The 22,393-nt window shown below is 43.0% G+C and overlaps 1 protein-coding gene across 4 annotated transcripts in view; it reads left to right on the top strand.

The window, feature by feature from the left end:
- The window catches only part of GMIP (GEM interacting protein), a 152,089-nt gene that overhangs the window by 124,825 nt on the left and 4,871 nt on the right, over positions 1 to 22,393 (top strand). For 3 of the 4 annotated variants that reach the window (XM_073622506.1, XM_073622508.1, XM_073622509.1), the window contains 3 exons: positions 2,215 to 2,399; positions 8,773 to 9,040; positions 13,844 to 13,883. In XM_073622506.1, the coding sequence (XP_073478607.1) occupies positions 2,215 to 2,399; positions 8,773 to 9,040; positions 13,844 to 13,883 (493 nt within the window). The remainder of the gene's footprint in view (positions 1 to 2,214; positions 2,400 to 8,772; positions 9,041 to 13,843; positions 13,884 to 22,393) is intronic. The other variant, XM_073622507.1, reaches the window with a different exon arrangement.

Consider the following 22,393-nt stretch of genomic DNA (forward strand, 5'->3'; position numbering starts at 1 on the left):
ACAGGGACGACTTGTCAGGCGACCTAGTCGCCTGACAAGTCGCCTCCCGTTCTGTGCTATGGAACCGTTCTAAGGGGAGCGACGCAAGTCGCTCCGACTTAGAAAAAGGTTCCTGTACGACTTCGGGGGCGACTTGGGGCGACTTGCATAGACTTCTATACAGAAGTCGTTTTGCAAGTCGCCCGGGCAGTCGTTTGCAGGTCGCCTCGCTGAAGCGACCTGCAAGTCGTGTTGCCCCTGTGTGAATGGGGTCTAAGGGTAGGGTTTGGGCGATTTAAGTGATAAGAAACATGTTATGGTGCAGATTAAAGGTTACCGTCAGGGCTTTTTTTCAGCTGGAATGCAGTTCTAGCACCCCCATTACTAAATGTAGGTAATGGCAAAGGGTGCTGGGGTGTGCTGGAGGGTTTATTGTTGCCGGAGATCTATTATGTGTGGTGGTCTATTGTTGCTGCCGGGGGGACATATGTTGCTGGAAGGGATCTACTGTTGAGGAGAGGAGACTTATGATGCTGGCTGCTCAGAGATCTGTTGTTGCTGCTGGGGGTCTATTGTTGCTGGGGGGGGGGTCTATTTTATTGCTTGTTACCATTAACAAATTCCATACAAATTACTTTGCACCACAAAATGATATTTGACTCTGTGTTCTCTAAAAGGAGCAGTACTGGGAGGTGGGTAGGGGGTGGAAACAAGGGATGGTGCTCGGAGGTGGGTAGGGGGCAGAGGCAAGATGTGACCCAGAAGGGAGAGTTCCTGCACCTATTCTCTGAGAAAAAAAACCCTGGTTACCATCATTTTAAAGCACATCTGAGGTTCTTTTACAGAGGGAAAAGCCACCTCTTTAAAGTGGCTCAAAAAGTCAAAAGGTATTTTATCTTAATGCATTACATGCCTTGCTGTTTCTTCCGACCCTTTCCCAAATACTTACCTGAGTCCTCTGTCAATCCAATGCTGTGCCCATCTGCAGCAGCGTTGGTCTCTCTTCCCCTTTTTACAGAAAAGCTTGCAGCAGCAGGAGTAGGAGCCATTGGCTCCTACTGCTGTCAGTCAAATCCTGTGAGGAGGGAGCAGGGGGCAGGGCTGAGCTGTATGTGTCTTTGGTTGCACACAGCCCGGCTCGGGAGTGCGCCCACATGTGTGCCCCTATAGCAAGTGGCTTGCTATGGGGGTACACACAGAAGAGAAGGGAATGGAGAGCCCACGGGAGGATCCCAGAAGGGGATGTAAGGGGCCGCTTTGTGTAATATCCTGGCACAGAGCAGGTAAATATAAACCTCTTTTTTTATTTCAGGCTAAAAAAAAGTATTTAGTGGAATTTTAAGACTTTGTAATTCCAAGAGGCATTACATGGCATTTCCAATCATGTGATTACTGGAAATTACGCCACAACTGTGACGTTCCACAAGAGTGAACATTATATTAGGAATAACAATAACACTAAACATTACCACCTAGTGGCAGAAATAATAATTGCAGTATAAAATCTTCGAATAGAACAAAAAAGAGACAGCACACAGGCTTATAATGCAGTTACGTTATTAATTTTTATTAATATTTATTACCGAGAGACACGGACAGCAGCGATCACCCGGCAACCCCCCCCCCCTCACCCCCGCGGGAGACGAACGGCGGATGCCTATCCTTATGGAGGCAGGAGGAAGGAAGAGTCGGGGGCCGCTCTGACCGATTTTGCCAGGGAGCACACAGGAACAGGAAGTGTGTCCTGAGACACAATGTTCCAGGGAGTCTTAGGACAATAGGGGCTTCCTGATTAGCTGGGAGGAGACCTTTAATATTCATTCGCTATTGTCACGCAAGTGGGTGAGCTCGGGGCCCACCCTTTTTTGAGGCCTGTTAGAGCTTCTTCATCACGTGCTTCAAAAAAAAAAAAAAATGCATGGATGGGGGGTGCAGCGCCCCTAATGGATGGGCCGCCACTGGTTGAGACTTTGGTTCCCCAAGGTCTTCATATAGCTGCTGCAACCAACTATGTCTGTATAAACAGCATGCTAACATCTCCAAAATATAAATGTACCCACTGAAGCCCTCTAGGTCAGGAAGGGATACTTTTTCAGAATTTTTGCTTACTAAACAAACAAATTACTGGTGAAAACTGACATAATTCACAAGTAGATTACCCAAAAGACACAGGATAATAGTTTTGTGACTTACTATTACTAATTATAATAGTGATGTTTGCCATGTTCCCTCCAGCTCCCAGATTCTGTGGCCACCCATCACCTGTATGAAGAATTTATGACGTTCTCAAAAGATTTCCCTGAAGAGAGGAAAGAGCCAGAGGTTCAACAAGAAGCCATTCAACGAATGAAGGATATTCTTTGCCGCCTCCCACCCAGTAACTACAATACACTCCGCCACCTAACAGCGCACCTGTATCAGTAAGGAGAAGGCATTCTCACTACAAACTTAAATCCAATGTTTTTGGAGGACGCTTTATTTGTGAATAAGACTGGATTCTTGGGTGTTGATTTGTTGATCTGGAATCTTTAAAGCAAGATTCCAGGCAAACTGATAAACACACACACATATATATATATATATATATATATATATATATATATATATATATATATATCTATATAAATATAGATATAGATATAGATATATATATACAGTGGGGACAGAAAGTATTCAGAAATATAAATAGTGTAGCGCTAAAATATAAAGCTCTATAGAAAAAATATGTTTCAAGAGAAAAATGTTCTACAGTGAAGTAAAGAGTAATCGTATCTCGTCTCCAGATTACATATTTGTGAAAAATAGATATCAAATGTGTAGTCTAACAGCATATGAAAACACTTATTTATCAGTGAAATTAAGGGAAATATAAATGGTGAAATATAATAAAAAATAATAAATAATAACGTGATAAACTTATAGTGTCCACATTCCAAAAGGAATATAAATAACAAAACTAAGTGATAATAATAATATAGAAGTCCAAAATTAAAATGGGAGGTGTGGCCACCAAATGGGTCTGGTAGTAATCTAGTCCCAATGATATATTATGCAAATAAGGCGGGTTCCATGCAATGTAAAAGATCCATAAATATCTCCTCCGTAATGATCTGAATCAATGTAAGGGATAAAGTACTCTTACCAACTTTGGTGGACTCACAGGCCGTTGGCGGTGAGTCAAAAAGGCTTGCACTGTCTTAGGGTGGAGGACAGTATGGGAGCAGAACATGTGCTGGAAAACCTCTTCCTCCAAATGGGGAGCCAGGATCCTGCCCGGATGGTCTACACGATCTCCATCTTGGTCAGCATTGGTAACCATGTATAAAGAAAGAAACAAGGAGCCTCCACATGGTGTAAATCCAAAAATTCAGTTGGCATTTATTTGATCAATCACGATCATCAACAATCCATAAAAGTATAAAAAAAGTATAATAGAATCGATTCCAGTAGTAAAAAAGGCAAGCGTGGTGTGGGTGGCTGGGTACAGCAAGGAGACCCCCTTAAATTTTTCACTCTTTGTTATATTGCAGCCATTTGCTAAAATCAGGGTCTGAATACTTAGGACCATGTGATATTTCAGTTTTTCTTTTTTAATAAATCTGCAAAAATGTCAACAATTCTGTGTTTTTCTGTCAATATGGGGTGCTGTGTGTACATTAATGAGGAAAAAAAATGAACTTAAATGATTTTAGCAAATGGCTGCAATATAACAAAGAGTGAAAAATTTAAGGGGGTCTGAATACTTTCCCTCCCCACTGAATATATATATATCTATATATATATATTTAGATATATATCTATATCTATATATACACTTTCTTACCTACCATTTGTATTTCTGTTCTGAGATTTAACCACTTACAGACCGCCCGCCATCGTTTTACCTCGCTTCTTTGAAGAAGAACATCGTTGTTATGGCAGCAGCTTTTTTTTTTATTGCATTTTAGTGTAAATATGAGATCTTTTTGATCCCAAATCTCATATTTAAGAGGTCCTGTCATGCTTTTTTTCTACTACAAGGGATGTTTACATTCCTTGTAATAGGAATAAAAATGACACAATTTTTTTTTCTAAAAGAACAATGTAAAAATAAAAGGTAAAATAAATAAAAATGCGAGCTCGCATGCAGAAGCGAACGCATACTTGAGTAGCGCCCGCATATGAAAACGGTGTTCAAATAATTCTAGCCCTAGACCTCCTCTGTAATTCAAAACATGCAACCCGTAGAATTATTTAAACGTTGCCTATGATCTTTCGCAATATAAAAAAAAAAATTGAGCTAACTTTACTGTTGTCTTATTTTTTAATTTAAAAAAGTGTATTTTTTCCAAAAAAGTGCACTTGTAAGACCGCTGCGTAAATACGGTGTGACATAAAGTATTGCAAGGACCGCCATTTTATTCTCTAGGGTGTTAGAAAAAAAATATATAATGTTTGAGGGTCCTTGTTTACAGCACAAGCCAGTCTGGCTTGTGCTGCTTCTTCTATCCAATTCTATGTTATGCTGTATCCTGTATGGAACAAGGCTGATATCAAATTAAATGTAGGTACTTAAACTGCTTGAATTTAAAAATATACAGTGCTGTGCAAATGTTTTAGGCATGTGTGAAGTAATCCTGTAAGAATACTTTCAAAAGTATATTTTTTCTTTTTTTTTCTTTTATCAATTTACTGTACATAATGCAAAGCGAGAGAACAGAAGAAAAATCTAAATCAAATCAACACTTGGTATGACTACCCTTTAGCTTCAAACCAGCATCAATTCTTACACCTGCACACTTTCACAAAGTAAGGGATTTTGTAGAGTTACAGTCAGGTGTATGATTAAACAACTATACCAAGCAGGTGCTAATGATCATCACTAATGCTGGCCATACACTATTCGAAAAATCGGCCGAAATTCGGTCATTAAGACAGTTTGTTCATTTTTCGGCCAGTTAATGGGCACAAATCGGTAATCGGTTGGGACGTTTTTGAGCCGAAAAAAACAAAGGACAAGTTTGGAAATTTTCTGCCGAACGAACGATAAATTGAAAGGTTAATGTGTTTCCCGTCCAAACTGTTTGCACTAGGTATATGTGAAAAAAAAATAACAAAAAACAGATTCATTTATGTCCATTGAATGATTTATCAGTCATTACATGATGGCACTATCGTTTGCTCTCATGGCCAAATATTTGTTTTTAGAAAATGAGTTTGAACGCTTTTTCATATAGTGTATGGCCAGCATAAGAACAAAACCCTTGTAACTAGGTACCAGGCTAACAAACCAGCTTCTTCAGTGACAAAAATACACTTGGGTTTATTCAAAATATGTTAATTTATTAATGATATTATGTATCAAAAATTCTTATAGCGTAAAAAAGGTGGTGTATTAACCCCCAGCATCAGGGGATACACACAAGAACAGATAAGACATGTTAAAAACCGTGCATACCTGACAAACAAATGGAAAACGTAACACAAATACAAATAATGTCCGGATACCAAGTCTGTCAACACACAGAGCTGTACTATGGTAAAATAGCAGCTATATATTATTCTCAAGGGTCAGAGCTTTACCCGGTAACAACACATGTGTGTGGATCCCCTTGGAAGCTCAAACTGGGATATAGCTGGGATTATGTAAAGTCCCCTAAACTATATTCAGTGCATTATAGATCCCATGGACCTACACATTCCTCATCCGATGGGGTTATAGAGGTAATTAAATATTTCCATATGATGGATGGATGTATTCAATGTTTGCATTATACACCGCTTTGACCCATAATTATCTCCTACCTAGGGTTGCCACCTCATCCATTTAAACCCGAACACATATGAATTACTCACTTGGTGTCTTATCTGCATTAAATTAGCTTCAGAACCTGTGTAATTCATATGTGTTCAGGTTTAAAGGGATGAGGTGGCAACCCTAGTCCTACTGATAAATCAATGCCACAAATCCAAGTTCAGTCAAGGTAGGATAGTTCAATGAATATACAGCTAATAGATTCAAATTATTGCAGTGTCTCTAAGTGCAGCAAGGCTTAAGCAGATGATTTAAGCAGATTGTTGTAGCACACAGACAGCCAACAGAGACTAGCAAGGAGAGGAAAGGGAGCAGCAGCATATAGCAAAGGCAGCAATCAACATAAGTAACAACAGCAGAGAGCTCCAATTTGTCTCAATCCCATATATTGGCAGTCCTTGCTTGGACTCCTTCCTCACTGCTGCTAATAATATCAAAGGCAGAGTGCATAAGTCCCCATTTTGGTGGTGGTGTATATGTGTATACGTTACCGACACTCGTGGACAGTTTCCGGGCCACCCGATCCTATGATAGCTTGTCTGTTCTGATTGCTCTTAGTGTTATTCCAATTCCTTACAGGGCATGCTGCCACTTGTGCACTTAGTCCTTCTCCCGCTCCAAAACACCGGGCAATGCAACAGGTGGAGTCACATGATGCTGATAACGTCAACGTGTTTCACCAAGAAGTAGCGTATCTTCGTCTTCATATGTAGGTTGAAACACAGTCATTAAATGAAACTGAAACAGCTGTGTAGAAGGCTTAAAACTGGATGAGGAACAGCCAAACTCTTACTAAGTTGAGGTTGTGGAAGACAGTTTCATGTCACAGGTCATACACCATGGCAAGACTGAGCTCTGAAACAAGACACAAGGTAGTTATACTACATCAGCAAGGTCTCTTCCAGACAAAGATTTCAAAGCAGACTGAAGTTTCAAGATGTGGTGTTTAAGCTCTTTAGAAGAAGCACAAAGAAACGGGCAGCATTGAGGATTGTAGATACAGTTGTTGGCCAAAGAAAACTTAATGCAGCAGATGAAAGACACATCATGTTTACTTTCCTTTGACATCAGAAGATGCCCAGCAGTGCCAACAGGCACACCCATCCACTGCCTGGAGAAGTCTGGCCAGAAGTGGTCTTCAATAAAGATTTGCAGGCAAAAAGAGATACCGCTGACGTGGAAACAAGGCTAAGCAACTCAACTATGCACTAAAATATAAGAACTGGGGTGCGGAAAATGGCAGCAGGTGCTCTGGACTGATAAGTCAAAATGTAAAATATTTGGCTGTAGCAGGAGGCAGTTTGTTCACCAAAGGGCTTGAAAACGGTACAATAATAAGTGTCTGCAGGCAATAGTGAAGCATGGTGGCGGTTCCTTGTAGTTGGGGCTACATTTCTGCAAATGGAGTTGGAGATTTGGTTTGGATCAATGGTGCTGAGCAATACAGGCAGATACTTATCCATCATGCCATACCATCAGGGAGGAGTGTGATTGGCCCCAAATATATTCTGCAGCCGCACAACCACCCCAAACATACAGTCAATGTCATTAGGAACTATCTTCAGCGTAAAGAAGAACAAGGAGTCCTGGAAGTGATGGTTCAGCTCCCAAAAAACCCTGATCTTAGAGACAGAAAGATTTGAGGCAGCCTACATCCACAGAAGATCTGTGGTTAGTTCTCCAAAATATCTGGAACAACCTGCCAAGTTCCTTCAATATCTGTGTACAAGTGTACCTAGAAGGGTTGATGTTGTTTGGAAGGCAAAGGATGGTCACACCAAATATGGATATGATTTGGATTTCTCTTCTGTTCATTTACTTTTTTTTTTACTCATTTTATTAATTGATAAAAATAAAATATTAACACTTCTTTTTCTTGCTTTCTTCATTTACAGCATTTTTTACACACCTGCCTAAAACTTTTGTACAGTGCTGTACATTAAATGATGTATTGAGCTTTAAACAAAATGAATACAGAGCTGCATTAATTTGTGTATCTATATCTGCCTGGCGTTCAGCTTAAATTCTATCTGAATCCAGTGAGTAGAGAAGGTAACGTTTAAAAGCCCTGACAGGTTTATTTTTTTATATCTTTGTCTTGTTGAGGAGATTTACCTTCAGTTCCTGTCCAAAAGATCCAAAAGGAAGTGAGCGGAAGTCCCAATGAAGTGAGAAGATTACCTCTCTTAGATAGTTAGACAACAATAGATAGACAACAATGACATTTGAGCATGTGAGCACTGTTCTGTGAAGACGTACTGCGAGCCCAATCCAGCGTTGATGCAACCCTGGGGGTGTGTCTACTATGACCTGGGCTCACAGGAAGTGGGTTGAATGATACTGGATGGTACCTTGGATCACTGAGTTTGCGGGGAAACAGTACCAGTGAGGGACTTAGGGGTAAGGTAAGTAAAAGTGTTTTTTACTGGTACATTAAGTAAAAATGAGCATTCAACTCTTGCATCGCAAGGGGAGACCCATTGCAAAGGTAGTTTTTTCAGCAGTAAAGCCCAACTCTGGAAAACTTTAGAAGTATCCCTTGCAGTGGAAGGTCAACCGCTTGTTTTGTCTAGGGGGAGATGAGAAGCGCTTTTACTTACCTGATCTTCTGCTCCCCAACAGATGGCGGTCCACCATACTCCAGTGGTGGATTGTCCTTGTCCTTTGACATCATCATCTCCAATGCAGGACTATGGAGCCTGCTTTGGTCTTGATGACATCAGAACCTTAGACTATATTGTGGGGGGAAAAGGTCCTGCAAGAACCAGTCTAGTAGTACGGAGGAGAGGAGGATCAGGTATGTAAATCTTCTTCTCTGTGTCTCTTATACCTAAAAGAGCAATTTTTTTTTCGCAGTTGGGCTTTAATATAAAAAATACATGTGTGATTTCATATGTAGATTTCAAATACTGGAACATTTGAATGAACTACTGAAATCGTTTTGAGATTTTTATCTGAAGTGTGCAGGTGCAACATATCCCCCCTTTGTGTACCTCCAGTGTTTCAGAGAGATTTGAGGAGAACAAAATGAATCCTAATAACCTGGGAATTATCTTCGGTCCAACGCTGATTCGTCCATCTCCTGGACAGGACAAGCCTATGACCTGTCTGCTGGATTCTGGCTACCAGGCACAAGCTGTCGAATTCCTCATCAACAACTATGAGAAAATATTTGGAATGGATGAGCTTCCTGTATCCAGCCACCAGGGAGCAGTAGAGGAGCCATCTGAGGCAGAATTGGATTCTGTTGAGTTACTAGTGGCAGAAGTAAGAAATAATTGCACTTTACTCTTTTATATAACCTGATGTAACCTCAGATGTTTGCCAAGTACCCTACTGATGTTTACCAATACAGTGGAACCTCGGATTATGAGCATAATCCGTTCCAAGAGTATGCTCGTAGTAGGAGTATGCTCGTAATCCAAAGTACTCGCATATCAAAGCGACTTTTCCTATTGAAGTCAATGGAAACGAAAATAATTTGTTCCGCATTGACTTCAATGGGATGCAATACCGCATGCGGTCATAGGCGCGGAGTGCTGGAGAGCCTCGGAAGCGGCCGAAAAGGTCCGAGCACACTTCGGCTGACCTCGGCAAACCTCGGAAAGACTCCATTCACGAGCCTTTCCGAGGTTTGCCGAGGTCAGCCGAACTGTCCTCAGGCCTTTCCGTGCATTTCCGAACGCCGACGATCGGCGCTGTTTGGCTCCGCCGCCCCCCACCTCAGGCCAAAAACGGTACTGCACATCGCTTTTGGCCTGAATCCTGCTCATTTTGCAAGACAACACTCGCAAACCGAGTTTGGATTTTTAGAAACACAGTGCTCGTTTTGCGAAACGCTCGTTAACGCGTTACTCGCAAACTGAGGTTCCACTGTGTATGTAAGCTGAAGTTAGAAGCTGATTGGTTACCATGCACAGCTGCGACATCAACCCCATACGGTAGTTAAAGTAGAACTATGGGCAAAACTTTTGTTTTCATTTTGAATAGAGCAAGGTTGGGTTATAACCCCTGTCAGATTTTTTTTCCCCATCTGTGTCACATTGCAGAGATTTTCCTTCACTTCCTGTCCCATAGCCAAACAGGAAGTGTGAGCAAATCCCAGCAAATTAAAGTAAATTCTTGGGGACCCCCAGGTCACCAGAAGTAGTGTCCCCATTGGAAGATTTCCTCTCTATTACTTTTCTGGGGAAAACCCGAAATTTGGGATTTTCTTTTACTTTCAATTTTCATTTTCATTTGTTGTATTGAACAGCTAGTAAGAAGTGTGTATCACTGTTCACATGTTCAGGGATGTTCTTCTCATCACATGAATATAAGCCAAAATGCTCTTTGGTTCCCAGTCACTATGCAATGTTCTGTACCTGAAGTCCAGGCTATGTCATGGGTAACCTACCCCTAGTACAGCCGTGTTAACTTAATGGCATCCTATTGTAGTAATAGCCTTACAAGGGCCAAATTAGATGGTATAAGTACATATCCTGTGTAAATATCATCACATCTCCGCAGGGAATAAATATTGACCCCCCTGTCTGTAGGATTAGTAAGTCATTCTCTGGTAAATGTGGCTGCTAATTGCACATTCATACTTTCTTGGGTTGAATTACTCAGTCGGCAGATGCTGCCAAGCACAACTGTTCATTAAATAGGATTTGAATATTAACCTGAACTTATCTTATTTATTTTTACCAAAAAAAAAAAAATATATATATATATATATATATATATATATATATATATATATATACACAGTATCTCACAAAAGTGAGTACACCCCTCACATTTTTGTAAATGTCATGTGACAACGCTGTAGAAATGACACTTTGCTACAATGTAAAGTAGTGAGTGTACAGCTTGTATAACAGTGTAAATTAGCTGTCACCTCAAAATAACTCAACACACAGCCATTAATGTCTAAACCGCTGGCAACAAGTGAGTACACCCCTAAGTGAAAATGTCAAAATTGGGCCCATGAAGCCATTTTCCCTTCCCGGTGTAATGTGACTCGTTAGTGTTACAAGGTCTCAGGTGTGAATGGGGAGCAGGTGTGTTAAATTTGGTGTTATCACTCTCAATCTCTCATACTGGTCACTGGAAGTTCAACATGGCACCACATGGCAAAGAACTCTCTGAGGATCTGAAAAAAAGAATTGTTGCTCCACATAAAGATGGCCTAAGCTATAAGAATATTGCCAAGACCCTGAAATTGAGCTGCAGCATGGTGGACAAGACCATACAACGGTTTTAGGACAGGTTCCACTCAGAACAGGCCTCGCCATGATTGACCAAAGAAGTTGGGTGCATGTGCTTGGCGTCATATCCAGAGGTTGTCTTTGGGAAATAGATGTTTGAATGCTGGCAGCATTGCTGCAGAGGTTGAAGGGGTGGGGGGGTCAGCCTGTCAGTGCTGAGACCATACGCCACACACTGCATCAAACTGGTCTCCACTGGCTGTCACCCCAGAAGGAAGCCTCTTCTAAAGATGATGCACAAGAAAGCCCGCAAACAGTTTGCTGAAGACAAGCAGACTAAGGACATAGATTACTGGAACCATGTCCTGTGGTCTGATGAGACCAAGATAAACTTATTTGGTTCAGATAGTGTCAAGCGTGTGTGGTGGCAACCAGGTGAGGAGTACAAAGACAAAGGTGTCTTGCCTACAGTCAAGCATGGTGGTGGGAGTGTCATAGTCTGGGGCTGCATGAGTGCTGCCGGCACTGGGGAGCTACAGTTCATTGAGGGAACCATGAATGCCAACATGTACTGTGACATACTGAAGCCGCACATGATCCCCTCCCTTCGGAGACTGGGCCGCAGGGCAGTATTCCAACATGATAACAACCATAAACACACCTCCAAGATGACCATTGCCTTGCTAAAGGAGCTGAGGGTAAAGGTGATGGACTGGCAAAGCATGTCTCCAGACTAAACCCTATCGAGCATCTGTGGGGCATCCTCAAACAGGAGGTGGAGGATCGCAAGGTCTCTAACATCCACCAGCTCCGTGATTTCGTCATGGAGGAGTGGAAGAGAACTCCAGTGGCAACCTGTGAAGCTCTGGTGAACTCCATGCCCAAGAGGGTTAAGGCAGTGCTGGAAAATAATGGTGGCCACACAAAATATTGAGACTTTGGGCCCAATTTGGACATTTTCACTTAGGGGTGTACTCACTTTTGTTGCCAGCGGTTTAGACATTAATGGCTGTGTGTTGAGTTTTCCGACGGAAAATGTGTGATAGGACCTTGTTGTCGGAAATTCCGACCCTGTGTGGGCTCCATCACACATTTTCCATCGGAATTTCCGACACACAAAGTTTGAGAGCTTGCTATAAAATTTTCAGACAACAAAATCCGTTGTCGGAAATTCCGATCGTGTGTACACAAATCCGACGCACAAAGTGCCACGCATGCTCAAAAAAAAATTTTAGACATTAATGGCTGCCTGTTGAGTCATCTGTGCCACATCAGTGCTCACCTGTGCCACATCAGTGCTCACCTGTGCCACATCCATGCCACATCAGTGCTCATCCTGACAGTGTTTCCTGCATGTTGGGCCTCTGTATGTTGCCAGGCTGTGTAAAAGTCTCACATGTGGTATCGTCATACTCAGGAGGAGTAGAGAATGTATTTTGAAGTGTAATTTTTGCTATGTACATGCTATGAGTTAGAAATATCTTATAAATGTACCACTTTGTGTAAAAGAAAAAAGAATGTGTTTTCATTTTCTTTCCACATTTTCCAAAAACTTGTGGAAAAAAATGACATGTTCAAAAGACTCATTATGCCTCATAGATTATACATTGGGATGTTTGCTTTCCAAAATGGGGCCATTATGTGGGCGTTTCCATTATCCTGGTGCTTCAGGACCTTCAAAAATGTAATAGGTAGTCAAGAAATTAAATGTGTCATTTACTGTATGTCCCTAGAACACCTGACGGTGCTCCCTGCATGTTGGGCCTTTGTATGTGGACAGACTGCAAAAAAGTCTCACACATGTGATACTCGGAAAGAGTAGTAGAATGTATTGTGTGGTGTAATTTGTGGTATGCATATGCTGTGTGAGAGAAATAACCTGTTAATATGACAATTTTGTGAAAAGAAAAAAAAAGCTTCTTTTTGCAAAGGATTGTGGGAAAAAATTACAACTTCAAAAAACTCACCATGCCTCTTACTAATTACCTTGGAATGTCTACTTTCCAAAAAGGGGTCATTTGGGGGGTATTTGTGCTTTCCTGGCTTCTTAGTGTCTCAAGAAATGAGAGGCCGTCAGTACATTAATTGTGATCAGGTGTGGTCAATTTTCAGTGATTGGCACCATAGCTTGTAGACTCTATACCTTTCACACAGACCAAATAATATACACAGATTTTGGTTATTTTTACCAAAGATATGTAGCAGTATAAATTTTGGGCAAAATTTATGAAGAAAAATTACTAATTTGCAAAATATTATAACAGAAACGAAGAAAAGTACATTTTTTTTACAAATGTTCGGTCTTTTTTCATTTATAGCGCAAAAAAACCAACAACACAGTGGTGATTAAATACCACCAAAAGAAAGCTCTATTTGTATGGAAAAAAGCACAAAACTTTCATATGGGTACAGTGTTGTCATTTAAAATGTGAGAGCGCTGAAAGCTGAAAATTGGCCTGGTTGGGAAAGGGGGTATAAGTGCCCAGTGGGCAAGTGGTTAAGGTACAGAACTTCGTTTTGCCGTTTGGAGCTGTGCTGAAGCATGTTGCTCAACTGTAACTTGTAAGAGATAAAAAGGGACCAGACAGAAAAAAGATCAAGTAGACAAAATAATGCAAATGAAAAAAAAACAGAGACTAAAACATAATAAGAAAAAAATGTAAGAGAATGTAAAGGATTAGGAAGGGTTAGGTAAAATAAAGGGAAAAGAGACCAACATTGGTAATAGATAATAATAGGCAATTAGCTCACAGGATTTTTGAATAGGTATTTATCGTAGAAAAAAAATGTAATAAAGGATTTAGAAAAAATATAATAGTACTGTAATATATGAAAGTATTTTACATGGAAGTAATTCTGTATTGGTGATCTGTTTTAGGGTACAGCAGAGGGTGCTGAAGCCTGTCCTCAAACACCAGGTGACTTTCTATCTGTCTGTAGTGACTTAAACCCAATTGTCTCTTGTGTTATATTTCATTTTGTTTTGCAGTGTATAACACAGCCGATGTTCATATAAATGCACTGCCTACATTTAGCACCTTGTACTGGTACTTCTTGGGAACTACATGTGGCTCCTATACAGTACCTCTGCAGATAAGCGAATATTTTCATTATCATTTTAATATGAACAGAGAGTCAAATCAGTTTTACCATTTTACCTCCCAATATGTTTTTTTGTTAGGGTAAAGTAAAATATCTTGGTACACAAGGGATATGGGATGTTATCCCCAGTAAAGGGAACTGCCAGTACACGTGTGCCTTACTATCTTATAAACAGCCGAAGCAGGTGCTTCAAGATGTGGGTCTTTTCTTAGAACAGAAGCCCAGCATTAAAAGTGGCCAGACCATTTATCAAATTCATTGGCCAAATGGGAGGTGTCCAAGGGTTTATTTTCCCTTTTCTTGCTCCAAATAAGCCCATTAAAGTGTAATTCCAACTAGAGCTGCAATTAAAAGATAGGGTTCCAGTCTTCCTTTTATTTGCTAAAAACATATATATTTGTACTGTATATTTGTCAAACTTCAGATTCAATAAAAGACTGGTTGTTGGGATTCGGGTAGATTTCATTGTTAAATCCTTTCATGGATTGCTAATAAAGCCCTGTCTTGGGCATGGCTTGGCAACTTGAAGTACATATATCATCACTTGTGACAACTTCACTTGTGTAAAGCTGTGCTTTTCTTGGGTCAGTGAAGATAAAAAAGCACCTGGTCCCAATCAGAACTTGGCTCATGTTTTAAAAAGAAGGCCCATTTGATGGTGCCTGCATAGTTTGAGGACCAGTGCTACTTAAAAGAGCCAGCAGCATGACACCAATCATCTGTCTGGCATTCTGACCACCACTGTAGGGAAGGCATTTTTTCCCACAGACCACGGATGTAGGGTGCATTTTACCTAGTGACCCACAATGAATTGGCTTTAACAGGGATTCCCCTACACCGGGAAATTCTTTCAAGTGTTCCTTGGGGTGGTAATAAGGTTGAGAAAGGCTGCTGTAGACTATTTTCTATAGGATACCAACATGTACAGTTTACTTTATACATTGTATATGGTATCTATTTATCTCTCTTTTTATATATATGTATATGTATATATATATATATATATATATATATATATATATATATATATATATATATATATATAGAGAGAGAGCCATGCCCCCATTAGGGGTTGCTGAAAGTTGTCACCCTGCCCAGCCAGACGTCCATCTTACAGTCAGTCAGTAACACAGACCAGTCCATAGCTTGTTTTCTTTTGTTTTATTGGGGGGATTAAACTTGGATGGGTATTAGGGAATTATGGGATACCCCATTTTAGAACAAACAATTGTGAATTGTAGAACAGACAATTAGGACTACTATGTATACTCCCTGTACATACACCTCATATATATATATATATATATATATATATATATAGTATCTCACAAAAGTGAGAACACCCCTCACATTTTTGTAAATATTTTATTATATCGTTTCATGTGACAACACTGAAGAAATTACACTTTGTTACAATGTAAAGTAGTGAGTGTACCGCTTGTATAACAGTGTAAATTTGCTGTCCCCTCACAATAACTTAACAGGCAGCCATTAATGTCTAAAATTTATTCTGAGCATGCGTGGCACTTTGTGCGTCGGATTTGTGTACTCACAATCGGAATTTCCGACAACGGATTTTGTTGTCTGAAAATTTTATAGCAAGCTCTCAAACTTTGTGTGTCGGAAATTCCAATGGAAAATGTGTGATGGAGCCCACACACGGTCGGAATTTCCGACAACAAGGTCCTATCACACATTTTCCGTGAGAAAATCCGACCGTGTGTACAGGGCATTAGGACATGGATTACTGGAACCATGTCCTGTAGTCTGATGAGACCAACATAAACTTATTTGGTTCAGATGGTGTCAAGCGTGTGTGGTGGCAACCAGGTGAGGAGTACAAAGACAAAGGTGTCTTGCCTACAGTCAAGCATGGTGGTGGGAGTGTCATGGTCTGGGGCTGCATGAGTGCTGCTGGCACTGCAGAGCTACAGTTCATTGAGGGAACCATGAATGCCAACATGTACTGTGAAATACTGAAGCAGAGCAGGATCCCCTCCCTTTGGTGACTGGGCCGCAGGGCAGTATTCCAACATGATAACGACCCCAAAACACCTCCAAGACAACCACTGCCTTGCTAAAGAAGCTGAGGGTAAAGGTGATGAACTGGCCAAGCATGTCTCCAGATTTAAACCCTATTGAGCATATGTGGGGCATCCTCAAACGGAAGGTGGTGGACCGCAAGGTATCTAACATCCACCAGCTCTGTGATGTCGTCATGGGGGAGTGGAAAAGGACTCCAGTGGCAACCTGTGAAGCTCTGGTGAACTCCATGCTCAAGAGGGTTAAGGCAGTGCTGGAAAATAATGGTGGCCACACAAAATATTGAGACTTTGGGCCCAATTTGGACATTTTCACTTAGGGGTGTACTTACTTTTGTTGAAAGCAGTTTGGACATTAATGGCTGTGTGTTGAGTTATTTTGAAGGGACCGCAAATTTACACTCTTATACAAGCTGTACACTCACTACTTGTAGTGTACATTGTAGCAAAGTGTTATTTCTTCAGTGTTGTCACATGAAAATATATAATAAAATATTTACAAAAATATGAGGGGTGTACTACTCACTTTTGTGAGATACTGTGTATATATATATATATATATATATATATATATATATACATATATATATATACACAGTGGCTAAAATAATGATTTGATCCCCTGCAGATTTTGTTAGTTTGCCCACTAACGAAGAAATGAAGGGTCTATAATTGTGTATTTTAAATGATAGGGACAGAATATCAACCAAAAATCAAGAAAATAAACATGATACAAATGTTATAAATTGAGTTGCAGTTCAGTGAGTGAAATAAGTATTTGATCCCCTACCAACCAACAATAATTCTGACTCCCACAGACTGGCTAACAGTATGTGCTCATGTGGGACACAGATTAGTCCCATCAATTTAGGAAGGTGCGCCTAACGGCCACTCGTTATGTGTATAAAAGACACCTGTCCACAGAATCTCTTTCTTCAAACCTACCATCATGGGCAAGACCAAAGAGCTGTCAAAGGATGTCAGGGACAAGATTGTAGACCTGCACAAGGCTGGAATGAGCTACAAGACCATCAGCAAGAAGTTTGGTGAGAAGGAGACAACTGTTGGAGTGATTATTTGCAAATGGAAGAAATACAAAATAGCCATCAATCGCCCACAGGCTGGAGCACCATGCAAGATTTCACCTCATGAGGTAAGGATGATCATGAGAAAAGTGAAGGATCAGCCCAGAACTACAATGGAGGAGCTTGTGAATAGGGATGAGCTTCGTGTTCGAGTCGAACCCATGTTCAACTCGAACATCGGCTGTTCGCCCGTTCGCCGAATTGCGAACGATATGGGCCGTTCGCGCTAAATTCGTGTGGCGTGTCACGGCCCATAATTCACTGCGGCATTGCAGTGCATTGCTGGCTGATGATTGGCCAAGCATGCACTATGACCCGCATGCTTGGCCAATCACAGCGCCGTCAGTAGAGAGAGCTGTAATTGGCCAAAGCCAGGGTGGCTTTGGCCAATTATGGCTCAGGGGATTTAGTACACACCCCACACTATATAAGGCCGCCTGCACGGCGGCCCTGTGTAGTGTGTGTTCCGGTGTGCTGAGAGATAGAGAGAGAGAGAGACAGTGTCATTTGATTTGAGTTAGATAGATTAGGCAGAACAGTCAGTCAGTTAGCTGCACTTACAGTGTATTGTGTATATATATGCATCCCAGGTGTTGCATATATATATATACACTGTATTCAGTTTAGCTAGATCCGTTCCTGTTATCTTCTATCTAGACTATTTACATTTAGTGCAGTGCGTCCTGCTCACAGTGTTCAGCTAGATCCGTTCCTGCTATTTACATTTAGTGCAGTGCGTCCTGCTCACAGTGTTCAGCTAGATCCGTTCCTGTTATCTTCTAGACTATTTACATTTAGTGCAGTGCGTCCTGCTCACAGTGTTCAGCTAGATCCGTTCCTGCAATTTACATTTAGTGCAGTGCGTCCTGCTCACAGTGTTCAGCTAGATCCGTTCCTGCTATTTACATTTAGTGCAGTGCGTCCTGCTCACAGTGTTCAGCTAGATCCGTTCCTGCTATTTACATTTAGTGCAGTGCGTCCTGCTCACAGTGTTCAGCTAGATCCGTTCCTGTTATTTACATTTAGTGCAGTGCGTCCTGCTCACAGTGTTCAGCTAGATCCGTTCCTGCTATTTACATTTAGTGCAGTGCGTCCTGCTCACAGTGTTCAGCTAGATCCGTTCCTGCTATTTACATTTAGTGCAGTGCGTCCTGCTCACAGTGTTCAGCTAGATCCGTTCTTGCTATTTACATTTAGTGCAGTGCGTCCTGCTCACAGTGTTCAGCTAGATCCGTTCCTGTTATCTTCTAGACTATTTACATTTAGTGCAGTGCGTCCTGCTCACAGTGTTCAGCTAGATCCGTTCCTGTTATTTACATTTAGTGCAGTGCGTCCTGCTCACAGTGTTCAGCTAGATCCGTTCCTGCTATTTACATTTAGTGCAGTGCGTCCTGCTCACAGTGTTCAGCTAGAGCCGTTCCTGCTATTTACATTTAGTGCAGTGCGTCCTGCTCACAGTGTTCAGCTAGATCCGTTCCTGTTATCTTCTAGACTATTTACATTTAGTGCAGTGCGTCCTGCTCACAGTGTTAAGCTAGATCCGTTCCTGCTATTTACATTTAGTGCAGTGCGTCCTGCTCACAGTGTTCAGCTAGATCCGTTCCTGTTATCTTCTAGACTATTTACATTTAGTGCAGTGCGTCCTGCTCACAGTGTTCAGCTAGATCCGTTCCTGTTATCTTCTAGACAATTTACATTTAGTGCAGTGCATCCTGCTCACAGTGTTCAGCTAGATCCGTTCCTGTTATCTTCTAGACTATTTACATTTAGTGCAGTGCGTCCTGCTCACAGTGTTCAGCTAGATCCGTTCCTGTTATCTTCCTACTGACAGGCAGGCTTGTCTGGTTACAGTATATAAAGCTACCTGAAGAAAATTACAGGTGTTCTATTTGATCCTATTAGTACCACGGTCAGGCAGCTAGACTATTTACATTTAGTACAGTGCGTCCTGCTCACAGTGTTCAGCTAGATCCGTTCCTGTTATCTTCCTACTGACAGGCAGGCTTGTCTGGTTACAGTATATAAAGCTACCTGAAGAAAATTACAGGTGTTCTATTTGATCCTATTAGTACCACGGTCAGGCAGCTAGACTATTTACATTTAGTACAGTGCGTCCTGCTCACAGTGTACAGCTAGATCCGTTCCTGTTATCTTCCTACTGACAGGCAGGCTTGTCTGGTTACAGTATATAAAGCTACCTGAAGAAAATTACAGGTGTTCTATTTGATCCTATTAGTACCACGGTCAGGCAGCTAGACTATTTACATTTAGTACAGTGCGTCCTGCTCACAGTGTTCAGCTAGATCCGTTCCTGTTATCTTCCTACTGACAGGCAGGCTTGTCTGGTTACAGTATATAAAGCTACCTGAAGAAAATTACAGGTGTTCTATCCCAGCTTAGTGCAGCTACAGGCCATTAGTATGTCTGGAAGGCCAAGAAGGAGAGGCAGACAGTCACAAGCCAATAAGAGAGGGCAAGCAGGCTCTGTGTCTAGTGCTGGTCGTGGAGACGGTGCATCCTCATCAGCACGTGGCCATGGGACACGCTTGGCCTTTTTTTCGGCAGCTGGCCGTGTTGAGCCGCAACATGCGGAAGACTTGGTCGAGTGGATGACCAAGCCGTCCTCATCCTCCTCATCCTCTCTCACCCATGCCCAGGGTGCTTTGTCTGGCAAAGCAGCGGCCTCTTCCCTCAGCTCAATGTCATCAGTGACTCCTTCCCTAGCTCCACCATGTCCTCATGAGGATTCCCTCGAACTGTTTGACCACAGTGTTGGGTACATGCTCCAGGAGGATGCCCAGCGTTTGGAAGGCTCTGATGACGATACTGAGCTCGATGAAGGCAGTAACATGAGCACGGACAGAGGGGGTGCCCAAGAAGGACAGCAATCTGGCAGTCATGCTCCCCCTGCTGCAGCATACTGCCAGGTTTGCTCCAGTGATGAGGAGGGAGGGGATGATGAGGTCACTGACTCAACGTGGGTGCCTGATAGGAGAGAGGAGGAGGAGGAGGAGGAGGAGGCGGAGGCACATCACCAACGAGGCAGGATGCCCTCCAGGGGCCAGCCTAAGGGCAGCACATTGACTGCATCACACCCCAAAGCTCCACATGTGCAGGGCGCTGCAGTCTCTGCGCGTTATTCAAAAAGTTCTTTGGTGTGGGCCTTTTTTGAGACGAGTGCATCAGATTGCACCGCTGCTATTTGCAACATATGTCTCAAGCGTATCTCGCGTGGCCAAAACATCTCCCGCTTGGGTACCACATGCTTGACCAGACATATGTTGACCTGCCATGCAGTTCGTTGGCAAGCGTATCTAAAAGACCCACACCAAAGAACAAAGAGGATCTCTCCTTGCTCCTCATCAGCTGAGATTTCCAACCCCACTAGACCTTCAGTCCTCTCTGAGACCTGCAGTGAGAGGAATGAAGGTGTAGAATTAGGTGTGTCACAGCCAAGTACTTGTGGGCAATCTGCTTTTGGTACACCGACGTCAGATTGTACCAGGCAAATTTCCCTGCCCCAGCTGCTGCACCGCCGAAAGAAGTTTGCTCCCAGCCATCCACATGCCCAGCGGTTGAATGCTAGCTTGGCAAAATTGCTAGCACTTCAACTGCTGCCTTTTCAGTTGGTAGACTTTGCCCCCTTCCGTGAGTTTGTGGAATGTGCGGTTCCTCAGTGGCAGGTACCCAAACGCCACTTTTTCTCACGGAAGGCGATTCCGGCTCTCTACCGGCATGTGGAAGGCAATGTCCATGCCTCGCTGGACAGGGCAGTCAGCGGTAAGGTGCATATTACCGCTGACTTATGGTCCAGCAGGCATGGACAGGGACGTTACCTAAGTTTCACGGCGCATTGGGTGACTCTGCTGGCAGCTGGGAAGGATGCAGGACAAGGTGCAGTAGTGTTGGAGGTTGTTCCGCCACCACGCCTCCAAAATGCTGATTGTGACACACCTCTCTCCTCCACCCCCTCCTCTTCTTCTTCCTCCATGGCCTCTTCCTCGGAACCAGCGGTGCTCCGTAGGCATTCAAGGGGCTACGCAAGTACGCAGGCCAAAAGATGCCATGCGGTGCTTGAGCTGGTGTGCTTGGGGGACAGGAGCCACACTGGGGCAGAGGTTCTGTCAGCTCTGCAGGGGCAGGTTCAGAGGTGGTTGACGCCACGCCAACTTAAGGCAGGAATGGTGGTTTGCGACAATGGCACCAACCTCCTCTCTGCCCTCCGACAGGGACAAATGACCCATGTGCCCTGTTTGGCTCACGTCCTTAACTTGGTGGTGCAGCGGTTCTTGGGCAGGTACCCGGGCTTACAGGATGTCCTGAGGCAGGCCAGGAAAGTCTGTGTGCATTTCCGCCGGTCATATAATGCCAGTGCTCGGCTGACGGACCTCCAAAAGGAGTTTAACCTGCCCAAGAACCGCCTAATCTGTGACATGCCCACCAGGTGGAACTCAACGTTGGCCATGCTGCAGCGGCTGCACACGCAGCAGAGGGCCATCAATGAGTACCTGTGCGACTATGGCACCAGGACAGGGTCAGGGGAGCTTGGTTTTTTTTCCCCACGCCAGTGGGCCATGATCAGGGATGCATGCACTGTCCTGTCACCATTCGAGGAGGCCACGAGGATGGTGAGCAGTGACAGTGCATGCATCAGTGACACTGTCCCCCTTGTCCACCTGTTGGAGCACACGCTGCGTGGAATAATGGACAGGGCACTTGAGGCAGAACAGAGGCAGGAAGAGGAGGACTTCCTTAGCTCTCAAGGCCCCCTTTATCCAGACAGTGTTCCTGCGTGCCCGCACACAGGAAGAGGACGAGGAGGAAGAGGAGGAGGAGGAGGAGGAAGATTGTGTCAGTATGGAGGTGGAGCCTGGCACTCAGCATCAGCAGCAGTCTTTAAGGGATCAGTCCCAAGAAACACATGGACTTGTACGTGGCTGGGAGGAGGTGGCTGCGGACCATGTCGTTCTTAGTGACCCAGAGGACTCCGGACCGAATGCCTCAGCAAACCTACGCTGCATGGCCTCCCTGATCCTGCAAAGCCTGCGTAAGGATCCTCGTATTCGTGGTATCAAGGAGAAGGACCAATACTGGCTGGCAACCCTCCTTGATCCACGTTACAAGGGTAAGGTTGCGGACCTTATCTTGCCATCGCAGAGGGAGCAGAGGATGAAACATCTTCGGGAGGCCTTGCAGAAA

Source organism: Aquarana catesbeiana, linkage group LG03, assembly GCF_042186555.1.
Source record: "Aquarana catesbeiana isolate 2022-GZ linkage group LG03, ASM4218655v1, whole genome shotgun sequence".
Lineage (NCBI taxonomy): Eukaryota > Metazoa > Chordata > Amphibia > Anura > Ranidae > Aquarana > Aquarana catesbeiana.